This window comes from Dendropsophus ebraccatus, chromosome 6 (assembly GCF_027789765.1).
Source record: "Dendropsophus ebraccatus isolate aDenEbr1 chromosome 6, aDenEbr1.pat, whole genome shotgun sequence".
Lineage (NCBI taxonomy): Eukaryota > Metazoa > Chordata > Amphibia > Anura > Hylidae > Dendropsophus > Dendropsophus ebraccatus.
In genome coordinates this window covers 17884545-17896990 of record NC_091459.1, presented here as the reverse complement: position 1 = coordinate 17896990, position 12446 = coordinate 17884545, and the positions used below count along the sequence as shown (strand labels likewise).

The 12446-nt window shown below is 41.2% G+C and overlaps 1 protein-coding gene and 1 long non-coding RNA gene across 7 annotated transcripts in view; one reads left to right on the top strand and one right to left on the bottom strand.

Moving 5' to 3' along the window:
- Positions 1-12446, bottom strand: part of ADGRB3 (adhesion G protein-coupled receptor B3) — a 669464-nt gene that overhangs the window by 232412 nt on the left and 424606 nt on the right. For all 4 annotated transcript variants that reach the window (XM_069974585.1, XM_069974587.1, XM_069974586.1 and 1 more), the window contains 2 exons: positions 10936-11082; positions 4712-4787 (listed from right to left, as the gene is read on the bottom strand). In XM_069974585.1, the coding sequence (XP_069830686.1) occupies positions 4712-4787; positions 10936-11082 (223 nt within the window). The remainder of the gene's footprint in view (positions 1-4711; positions 4788-10935; positions 11083-12446) is intronic.
- On the top strand, positions 596-11163 carry LOC138795480 (uncharacterized). Of its 3 annotated transcripts, none has more exons than XR_011363616.1 (4): positions 596-671; positions 4655-4721; positions 10567-10612; positions 10710-11163. It is a non-coding gene; the product is annotated as an uncharacterized lncRNA (long non-coding RNA). The 3 variants fall into 3 exon arrangements; XR_011363617.1 differs by lacking the exon at positions 596-671 and adding an exon at positions 1185-1268; XR_011363618.1 differs by lacking the exon at positions 596-671 and adding an exon at positions 3252-3306.

Below are 12446 nucleotides of genomic sequence, written 5' to 3'. Positions count from 1 at the left end.
GATGATACATGTGGCCCTTAGACTTTCTAAGGGATTTCGTGTCCTGTATCAATTTATAATTCTATTTCCCATAGGTTCACTAATGGAAGTATATTTTAGGCAGCTATAAGTAAAATAATTATGAAGAAATTTTAACCTGTTCCTACAGGTGAACCTGTTTGTTTCTTTGTAAAATATATTATATATAAAAAATAAATAAATATATATATATATTTATTAATAATAAAATGACAACATACATGTTACCTGTCCTTCACTCCTTCGAGCATGTTGTCACCTCATGAGAGGTATAATTTAGCAGCAGCTGGAGAGACATAGGCTGGGTAACGTTTGGGCATGATGGGAGTTGTAGTGGAGACGGATTTATCAATCTGCAGTTGTAAATTGCACCAAAATGTGTCCCAGCTTGGTGCCGTGTGTCGCATCTTCTTTTAAAACACATTTAGTAAGGCCCAGATTTATCAAACTGTGAAGAAATAGAGCCTAGTGCAAACTGCCCACAGCAGCCAATCACAGCTCAGCTTTCATTTTACTAGAGCTAAAAGCTGAGATGTGACTGGTTGCTATGGGTTTCTATTTTTACACAGTTTGATAGATCTGGGCCAATGTGTTTTTGTTATTATTTGAACCTTATATGACAAGTGGGTTTGTAAATGTGGATGGGATTAAAGGTAAAGTTGAATAACAACAAACTTTTTTTACTGACAGCAGCCATGTATGCTTCCTCCCCCCTGAATGATTTTTCTGATGACAAAATGACATAAGACCACTCAGACTTCGCTGTGTATGTCGTCTGTGGTTCAGTCCTTATAACTTTAGCCCTGCTCCATCTAGTTACTTGTAGTTGACAGGAATATGTATTTTTGCATGTGACACTGCACGATTAGTATACAGGGACCAGGTGTCAGGGCTTCATTCAAAACACCGCTAAACTAACCTAATTTCTTCTTCTTAAAAGCTTCTATACTGTACCTCCTCACAACTAAACCCAGTGGGGGAGATTTATCAAACACGGTGTAAAGTGAAACTGGCCCAGTTGCCCCTAGCAACCAATCAGATTCCACCTTTCATTCCTCACAGACTCTTTGGAAAATGAAAGGTGGAATCTGATTGGTTGCTAGGGGCAACTGAGCCAGTTTCACTTCACACCATGTTTGATAAATCTCCCCCAGTATACCCAGGTAATGACAATGAAGATTGGTCCTGCCCTGCCTCTTCCCTCCTGATTGGGCTAGAGAGAAGCCAAAGGCTGTTCAGTAAACCTGCAAGTAGGGCACATTAAGTTCTTGCCCTAGCAGTGGCCTGTGTAAAAGAAACCGAGATCATAATATATGAGCATAAAAGTTTGTGAAAAAGGGGGTAAAGTGCTAATCCCTTAATAGGATAAAAATGTATTGGAAATATAAAGAAAAGTAAACGAAAAACATATTATTTATTATACAACTATGCTTCTGTGCTCATGCTTAAACCATTATAAATTTATAATCTGGTCCTTAGGGGGTTAAAGGGCACATGGTAAGGGATACTCTGCACATGTAAGGAGACTTTGCAGTGATTAAAGGGGTTATCCAGTGCTACAAAAGCATGGCCACTTGTCCTCCTCTTTTGTCTCCAGTTCAGGTGTGGTTTACAATTAAGCTCCATTTACTTCAATGGAACTGAACTGGAAACCCCACCCAATCTGGAGACAAGAGAGGGGGGAAAGTGGCCATGTTTTTGTAGCGCTGGATAACCCCTTAAACTGATAGATGTAGGTCTGACTCCCAGCCATTTCTGGTGGAGCAGCCTTTGCAGGTGAATAAGTAGTATCACGTGGTGACAAGCAATTTAGATTACTTGATGTCCATATACAGATCTTCTCACTGTGCAGGCTCATTGAAATGATTCCAAACAAGTCATGCTGAGCTAGTCATTATGCCAGACATGTGCTTAAGCCTAGCAATTACTTCGATTTTAATGAACCTCGTCTATTGCTCTATTCTTTCTGGAAGCAGAACCCCAGACCCACTGTCAGGACTAGACACTCCGAAGACAGGGAAAGGACACATACGGTGGATCCCGAACTGAGCCCCACCCACTGTCCCTGCCTACTTGCAGCAATCTGCTCGAAATGGCAGTGTGTAACTGGACAGGAAGATGTACAAATACAATAAAGTGTCAACAGTCCGGGTCACAACTAACGGGCAATGCAGGACAGAAACTAAATCCAAAAACAAGGTCCAGAGGCAAAAGGAATAGGTCAGGGCTGTCAGCAAACAAGAATAGTCAAAGAACAAGGAAAGGTCAGAGTAGCAAGATAATAGCAAGAAGCACAGAAGCAGGCAAGAGGCAAAGCTCGATAACCGGCAATGCATTACAGGCCAGCACATACTATATAGGAGACCAGAGGTACGGTCCTAAAGGTGAATGGTCCCCTCCCCAGGAACATCTGAGGCAAGACAACCTGACTGGCAGGTACAACTGCCAGTCAAACGAATTTAGCAGCAGCTGCTACAATCTGCTCCCTGGCCGGTGACGCGGCCCCTTGGCATCCCAGGTACCCAGGGACGTTGTTGGTTAACCATGACGTCACCCAGCAGGCAGGGGGAAATCCAGGGCATGGGGAACGCTCTGAGAGTCCGGAGCAGCGCCTTAGCCTGCAAGGAGAACGGTACTCGAGTAATTTTCTGACATCAACTTTACTTTTCTTGTGTCCTGAGGAAAACTGATTATATATATATATAAATATATATATGCTAAATATATATATTGTGCGAATTAGCGTCACAAGTGGTAGGCACAAGCAGGCTTTGGATGCAACAAAAAATGTTTATTGGTAACAAACCAGAAAAAAATAGTCCAGCATGAGGCTTTTACATCAGCCATTCCATCTTCAAACACAAAGCGGTTGCCTTTCAGGCACATTAACAGAAAGAATATACACACCACCGTGTAGTTATGTCCTCATTCAGACCAGCAAGTCTGTAGCAGCTCGGTTGCAGGGCTTTTCTCTTCAGCTCCTGTCTGCCAGATTCACTGTGGATCAACTGACTCCCAAACACTCTCAGCAGGTTGTCTCTCCACACCTGATGTACCAAGTCAGAGGCTTTTAAAAAACCCAATAAAGCCTGGACCGGAACGTGGGAATGGCCTCCCACCCACGCTACAGCCGTTCCAAGAAAGACAGCCCATTTTAGCCGCACAGCAGCTATACTAAATAGCAAATGTCAGTAACCTATTGTTACTGACCACGAACTGCTGTCTTTCCCCCACAGAGTCCCAGGAGCTCCGTGGCACATACGTTGTAGCTCTCCTGCTGTAATTCAGGTATGTGGAAAGTCCGGGATGTACTAGCAGACTGGCAACCCTGAACTCTCCGAAACTTCCACACAGAGCACAATAACCTGCTTGGCACATATCTACCTTCCACTATTCTTCCTGCTGGTTGCTTACAATAGATAGATAGATATGTGTATGTGTATATATATATATCAGTGTGCAATCTTATTGGTTAGAACTCAACAAGTTGCCTAAATCACAGAGAAAAACTCCATTTGGGAAAAAGTATATCTGCATTCTGTGCGTACAATAAGATATGCATATGCACACTGGCGATTGTCATCTAACAGCTTCAGGCTATGTTCACGCCATGCATGAACAATGGCCATTTTTGTAGTGAAAATTGCATTGATTTCAATGCACAACGGCCGATTTTCAATACATTGTATGAACAACGGCCGCTGTGTGCTTTGATATTAATGCAACGCATTTTTTTGTATGACAAGAACTGCTGTCGTTTTAATCGCAAACAACTGCCGTTCTTGTCATAAAAAAATATCATGTGAACATAGCCTAAAAATTTCACATTTAACATTAAACATTGATCATTTTTGTCAACACATTTGCAGCACGAAGTGGAAAGTATTGTATATTTATTTAGCAATGTATAGGACACCTAGTGGTCAACGGAGAAATAGTAATAACATAGATTTTTTTGTACACAAATTGCAAAAAAAAGTGGATTATTTATGTTAACATATTTTTACCATGGTTTTCGAGGGGGTCTTTTCATATCACATGATGCAATCCAATTATGTTTTTAACCCAAAAAATATCCAGCCACAATATGCTAAGGTGAGATTAATAGTGCAAGCTCTGATCTCAGACAATGAATTGCTTCATAAGATTATGGCCTATGACGACATGTTTTACGACTTCTATCTACTTAATAATATCATAAACACCTCTTTTTGTGTGGTGCAATGCATCTTTATATGCATTTTCATTAAAGAGAATGCCTATAGTCAGCAGACCTCCCCCCCTCCACCCCTGGAGTCCTGGAGTCTTTCTAAGATCCATCACACATTACAGTTAACACTTCAGATATCTCATTCCTTGGTTTATTAGTAAAGGAAGACAGAAATCCACAATGCCTACAAAGGGTTACTTTGTTTCTCTGCATCCTTGCTGCAAGCATGCTGGTTGCTAGGTAGTGCTGGAAATGTGAGCACCGGTACAGTATGGACGGCAGCTCGCCACCTAGTGGCCTTTCCCAGAACTCTCAGCATCCTGAGCCTTCTACATTTCTATTTCTGAGCTTCAGTTTGCAGCCTAGTAAGGACTGTGTGCAGAAAGAATATTATGTAAAATCAGATAATTTTTTTTCTTTTTCTAGCAATACCACAAGAAATGGATTCATTGATAAGCTTCAGGAAACAAGCATAATACTCACCGTAATGAAGGTAAAAAAAGGCCTAAATTTTTATAGAATACAGCTCCGAGTACATATACTGTAGATTCATCGAATTCTAAAAGACACAAAATGATATTAACTTATTTTTTACTTTGCATTTAATAGTAAATCAATGAATTAACCTTTACTATTACATATAGCAGCATGGGTTTAATTTCCAGTGTGTTAGTCTGGATCTGCTTTACATATGTATCACACTATTTACTCTTCTGTCCTTGTACTATGCATGACAACAAATCATCATTCTTATAAAATGCCACGGCCATATTGTTACATCCCAATACAACACAGCTGTATTGTTATATGGCATCAACATGGATTATTTGCCACCATCTCAGGCAGTGATTGGTCTCAGTCGTCACATCATAAATAATAGATCATAGCACTCATCTTAAGGCTGGGTTCACATGTAACAGATCCACAGCGGATTTCTCGCTGCAGATCCCAGCCCTGTACACCCTATGAGCAGACAAACTGGATGGACATCCCGCATCGAGTTTGTCAGCAGCCCACCCCCCCTCCCCCTTCAGGGCTCCCAGTGTATTTACATCCCACTCAGCCAATCAGTGCGCTGCGTCGGGGCGGGACGTGCTGGGAACCCCTGAAGGCTCCGGCAGGGGGGGGGGGTTAGCGGGGCGGGCTGCTGACAAACCCGCAGCGGGATGTCCATCCTGCTGCGAGTTTGTCTGCCCATAGGGTGTACAGGGCAAGGATCCGCAGTGGATCTCTCTGCGAATTTGCAGCGAGAAATCTGCTGCGGATCCGTTACGTGTGAACGCACCCTAAAGGAGAAGTCAGGTGGGAATTTTAAGTAGAAACTTACCTCTTCCCGTGCCCATGGTGAGCGGCAGGACTGGCCTCAGGACCCCCGCCGGGCTCCAGGATCTCCGGTGATGTCATATGTAGACAAAGGTACTCAGCACTCACAAGTCAGTTCAGTGATTTTATTTAGTGCAGGAATTCATCAATATTTACAATATGTAAATATTGATGCATTCCTGCGCTGAATAAAATCACTGGACCAACTGGTGAGTGCTGAGTACCGTTGTCTACATATTGCTGGAATCTACCATCACCCTACAGAGTGTCGCCCTTTGATCTACACTTTTCCTCACAATGCCTTCCGATGGGGGTCCCGAGGCCAGTACCAGCGCTCATCGCTGACACGGAGAGGTAAGTTCCTACTTGTAATTAATTTCCCCTCTGCCGACTGCTACATTTGGACTCCTCCTTTAAGGTGACTCTGTGCCCACAATCTAACCCCCCCAAACCACTTGTACCTTCGGATAGCTGCTTTTAATCCAAGATCTGTCCTGTGGTCTGTTTGGCAGGTGATGCAGTTATTGTCCTAAAAAAATACTTTTAAACTTTCAGCCCCGTGCCAAAACGGGAGTATCTGTGCCCTAACTTTGCACAACCTCTCTGTCCCTTCTCCCCACCCACTTCATCATTGGGAATGCTCCAGGCAGATTGCCTCCTATTCCCCACCTGTGTCCGTCCAGCACATGGGCTGGATCGTTAAGGACCTGTGCAATGTTCAGCATGGAGGAAATGTTCTAGTGGCATTCCTAATGATGAAGAGGGTGGGGAGGAGGGACGGAGGGGTGGTGCAAAGTTAGGGCACAGATACTCACATTGGGCACGGGGCTGGCAGTTTAAAAGTATTTTATTAGGACAATAACTACATCACCTGCCGAACGGACGGCAGGACAGATCTTGGATTAAAAGCAGCTATCTGAAGGTTCAAGTGGTTTGGGGGGGGGGGGTCAGATTGTGGGTACAGAGTCGCTTTAAGACAAAGGGCATTGAAATGTTAAAGGGGTTATCCAGCGCTACAAAAACATGGCCACTTTCCCCCTACTGTTGTCTCCAGCTTGGGTGGGGTTTTAAAACTCAGTTCCATTGAAGTAAATGAAGCTTAATTGCAAACTGCACCTGAACTGGAGACAACAGTAGGGGGAAAAGTGGTCATGTTTTTGTAGCGCTGGATAACCCCTTTAAAAGCAGCAAACTCATAGGGCAGGATAACAGCTGAGGAAGTACTGGGTGACACTGGTCCTCTAAAAGCCTACCTTGTTTTTCCAAAGAGTCTGTGAGGAATGAAAGGTGGAATCTGATTGGTTGCTAGGGGCGACTGAGCCAGTTTCACTTTACACCAGTCTGATAAATCTCCCCCTGTGACTCCATCAACTGGTATAAATGTAAGTGGTAAATTGGCCGCCATTCAATAAGGTTTTTCTTTGCCTAGGTACCTGAGGATTCCAATTAAAGGTTTTCTTTCTTTGGCAATTAGTTGCAGCAAAGTAAAACTGAACAGTATTAAAGTTCAAGCTGCAGAAGCCATAACTTTTACAATTGCACTCTACTAGCCTTTGGTTTAGCAATTGTTTAGCAGCGAGGGTCGCAGACATCCACTACCTGCAGCTGCTATAAGTCTGATAGTAGAGGGGCTCCTGCTGGCCCCATTCCCTTCACCATGTGCACCATGTAAACCTGTGCTTTGTACTAAACTAGTGGAGAAGAAGCCACCTAGTGTCACAATGACAATTCCACCTCTATATCAGGGGATAATTCAGGGGAGAAAAATACACCCTGGCTTCTTCTATAGTTCGGGGATTTGGTGATTTCACATTTCATTTATCTATGCCCCTTTTCAGCATAGCGTATAAGCTTTAGTTATTGGAACTCATCTGGTGAGATTAAAGGGGAAGTCCGACATTGGCCATTTTTTCCCCAAATGGTGGGTGAACATAACAACATGCAGCCACTTCCCCGGCTCCATTGCTGGGGTCCGCTATCCCCTGCTCCGGTTCCCAGTCCTCCAGCCACTTCCTGGTCTGATTGGGGATCCAGGTCGTGACTTGTCAGCTAATCAGCAGCTGAAGCAGGACCCCTGCGCTGGAGCCAGGGAGGTAGGTACATGTTGTTATGTTCAGCCATCTTCATATATATATATGAAATAATTCCGCACAGAAGTTTATTTGCACATATAAGTAATAATAAGCTAGAAAACAATATAATAATATGAGGCATAATACAGTATAGTAGAACTGTACTTCTTCAGAGAGAAAATCCAATCACAGGCTAGATTAAAGGGATTTTCAGGGTTTAAATAATTAAAGGGGTTATCCAGTGCTACAAAAACATGGCCACTTTCTTTCAGAGACAACACGACTCTTGTCTCCAGTTCAGGTGCGGTTTGTAATTAAGCTCCATTCACTTCAATGGAACTGAGCAGCAAAACCCTGCCCAAGCTGGAGACAAGAGTGGAGCTGTCTCTTTAAGGGCCTATGCTTGGGGGGATAGATCAACAATAGCTGATTGCACCTCCACCGATCAGCTGTTTGGCACCCCATGCTACAAATTGAACAGGACTGGAAGCTGTGCACCATTTATTATATAGTGGTAACACTACATTACTGCAGCTCCAATCGAGCTGAATGGGAGCAGATCTGTGGTAACAAGCACTTCCACTACACAATGAAAAGTACTTGGTAGAGGTGAGCTTGAATAAATCCTTTAATTCTCGAATTACTTTATATTAGACATAATAATCACAAATAGGCTATAGACAGTTTTCAGTGTTTGCAAAAAACAAAATACAAAAACAATAACAAACACCCCTTAAATAGGCTGCAGCATAAAAGATTTAAGGGGTTACAGTGCAATGTATCATAAGCAATAAATCATATATGTCATCTCTGTAGTTCAACACTGTAACATCTACACAGATCTGCTCCCTATGGCAGTTCAGAGGTCTCTGTGTTTAATGGATCTTTGAACATTTTAGAGTGATGCTTTTCTTTTTTACTTCAGACAAAGCAGTACTGACATGTGAACCTACCACACGTAGGAGTTTCACATTGTGTCAAAAATGTATAAATCATTGTTCTATTTTTCCGGCATCCTTCAGTAAATTTATATTTTCAGCATATTTTGGGCATATTTTTTTTTCTAGATTATCAACGTAATTTTTATCCATAAATACAATTAATTTTGTTAGGATCTTAGGAACAGTTAGGCCTATGGGACTGGTGTCTGCAGCCCACACCCCATTTGTCTCAGACTCCATTAGTCTTTTGACCAGGTCATTACTATTATGGTGCAACATTTGCTCCAGGTCCAATATAAATAATAACACAGAATATGATGGTTATTTCGAATTTAGCCTTTTGTTTTTTTTTTGTTTTTTTTTAAATCAAGTATATTTTTGACTGACCCCAACCTACTTTATACCCATGAACACCATAGCCAACATTACTTGCTCCGGGGCCCCAGGGGCATTTATTTTTAGATTGTCTTTGTCTATAATTACATTGAAGAGAGAGAAAAAAAGCTTTCCATAGCACCATAGATCATTACAACCAAAAGAGTGGGAGAGACTACAAAGAAACTCTCACTTGGCTAGGTGGTGTGAAGGAAGAGGCGCAGCACTCAGTGGTGTATTCAGATAATGGACAGCAGCCATTCCCACTGAATTACAGAGAATTCTCAAATATAGATACAACCCCTCCAATCCAAATCACAGGTGTCGGACGAAGTATAACCATTAAATAAAGGTAAGTTGCATTTATTCAGACACAGCATGTTTCGAAGCCGGTCTGGCTTCTTTCTCAAGTGTTACATGAAAAAGAAGAGTCTTCTCTGAAAAAATGCAACTTACTTTTATTTAACGGTCTTACTTTTTGGATCTGCGCCCAACCGGTGATTAGGAGTGGAGGAGTTGTATCTATATTTGAGAATTCTGTGTGATTAAATGGGAGTGGCTGTGATCCATTATCTGAAGGCATCTTCATGAAGTAGAAAAAAGAAAAATTCATAAGGGCACTCACCATAAAAACTTGAACTTTATTGTAGCAAAATCTTTAAAAACTCCATTCAGGGTTTAGCAGGCAATGTCTTGAGTAACTGGCGTCCCCGCTGCCTGCTACACCCTGAATGGAGCCTTTAAAGATTTTGCTACAATAAAGTTCAAGTTTTTATGGTGAGTGCCCTTATGAATTTAAATTTTTTCTACTGCACAAAGATGAGTTCCATATCTATCTATCCCATAAGTGAGCACCACATATACATTTCTATCCAATAATCTCTTTGAGTTTAAACATGGACTATTTTTACTGCGTTTTGGACAGGAGTTCCGATCACTTTTCTGCTCATGCATTATCTGAATCCACTACTGAGTGTTGTGCCTCTTCCTTTGGACAACCTAGCCAGGTGAGAGTTTCATTGTAGTCTCTCCCATCTTCTTGGTTGTAATGATCTACGGCACTATGGAGTGCTGTTGTTTTTTCTTTTTAATGTAATTATAAGCTAAGACAATCTAAAAGTAAAAGCCCCTGGGGCCCTGGAACAAGTATTGTTGGTTATGGTGTCCATGGGTTATATACTTGATTTAGCCAGGGGGAAAAAAGAAGTAAAGACTAAATTTAGAATAACCATCATATTCTGTGTTATGATTTAAAAAAGGTTATAAATAGTCATTAATAGCTTCATTGTTGGTGGTAAGATCCCCCCCCCCCCATCTTGTTCATGCCATGGGATCCTGCTTAACGTGTACCTGTCATTATGACTTTCAAAAACTCAATCAACAGTAGATGTGATGTAAATAAAGTTTGAAATTTACATTCATATTTTATTTTAAGTTATCATGGTGAATTCAGCACTTCCTGTTGTCTGACTCTTTTTTTTCTCAGAGTCAGAAAACAAGAAGTCCAGTGTTTCCCAGGTCATCTAAGAGCACACAGATAAGGCAGTCATGTAATTGACGGATATATTGAGCCGTGACTCTCTGTACTGGCTCGAATTCCTGTTTATAGTCTGTTTTTTTCAACCAGCACAAGTCAAAAAATCTACCTTCAGGAGACTGGACCTGGATTTCTGGTAAGTACAGCTTTGTTTTACAGCATGAGAACAACAACAAAAAAATTATAAATGTAAATTGCAAACTTGCTTTATATCACATCTACTTTTGTTTTAGATTTTGAAAGTTATAACGACACTTTAAAACTGACAGCGGGATCCCAACATCCCAGTGACATCATTGGATCCAGTTCAAAAGCCAAAAAAGCTATTAGTCTTCCACTGCTTGTTGCTACTGAGACTCAATAAACATGAAAACTTTTCACAAGTGTTCAGATTCAGTCTACAAGTTCATTATATTCACAGACTGTCTTTTATTATTAAAATGCATTAAAGGTTTGTACCAGATGGCATTGGAGTAAAGATGCTTTTTGGTATGACCACCTTGTCCTCTGAGTTCCTGGCCCAGTCTACCATGCCTTTCCTGCCTCTCATGGGGAAGGTGATATCTGTAAGCACTGATGATGCCGGCAGCTTTTGGATGCTAGCCACTAAGAAGAAGAGAGAGAGAGTTTAATGAGCAACATTTTATTCATTTTAGCCTGTTATACAACAGATTATTTTCCAGCTTAAATGCCCCAAGTAAACTAGCAATAAAAGAATGCATCCATCTGCCATCTAAAACTGTTTATTTCACATTTTCAAACAAATACGGCAAATAACATAAATATTCAATGTGTTTTATCTTTATCTGGTTTAAATATGTTGGTTTATGTGTGCATGTCACATATACTTGTGTAAAGCTGTTTACTATGCTCATAAAAGCTTAGGGTTATACCGAAGAAATAACAAGTAAGAATGTTGCAGTACAAGTTCTTTAGATCTGATGTGACATTACAAGGATACAATCCTTTAAACTTCTCTCGGAGACAAAGTTATTACATTCTGACTAATGAAGGGCCGGCAATAGAGTGGAAGCGACCATACTATCAGATGGGTTTCTTAATATTGAGTTCAAATTTGAAAGGTCAGACTACTATGCTGAATGTAGGATACTTGCATGTGACCTACTACTGTACTGGAGCAAACAGGAAGGGCTCTATAAGAGCTAAACAAGCAACTAGAGAAGTCGTCTCTTCTCTTTACATTTTTAAGGTCCCCAATATACAGTACATTTAAAGTGATATAACATAATAAAATAGTCAGTCTTTAAAGCAGAAATGTACCGTATTTTCTGACCTATAAGACAACCCCCAACTTTTCCAGTTAAAATATAGACTTTGGGATGTATTCGTTGTATAAGACTACCCCTCTTTCAACGCAGACCAAATAAAAAAATTAATAAAAAAAATCAGAAAGTAGTAAGGTCTAAGAGGCAGAGAAGGAGGTACGGTAATAGCGCTAGGATAAGGGTGGGACAGACGGGTGAGAGAGGTGTGTTTTTCTGGGCACAGCGCCACTCTACCGTATCTCTTTTTCCACACCCCGGACACCTGCAGTTTGCTCTGCCTTTCATACGGTCCCCGGGGTATAAAAGTAGTCTTATACGCAGGAAAATACTGTAACTCTTCTAAATGGAGTTGCTTAAGCAGAAAGCATGTGGATTTCTACAAGCTCCTTTAAATAAATGGGACCAGAGGTTGAGATGTAAGGGGTGCCAAGGGTATGGTTGTCCCTGGGTCCATAGGTCTCCCTTGCCAATATAAGGCCAGTACTATAACTTAAGAGCCAGATTTTGCGCTGGAGCCCACCAGCCTTAAGTAGGACAGTTGCAGAACGTTCTACAACATAACTTCCATGTGTACATTTATATTGAGAGAATATTGTATATCTACTCAAGCAATAGCTTTTCCAAATTTATTTAAAAACTTAAATATAAAAAACTTATGTCTGGTTATCAATCTGCAGTCGGGAC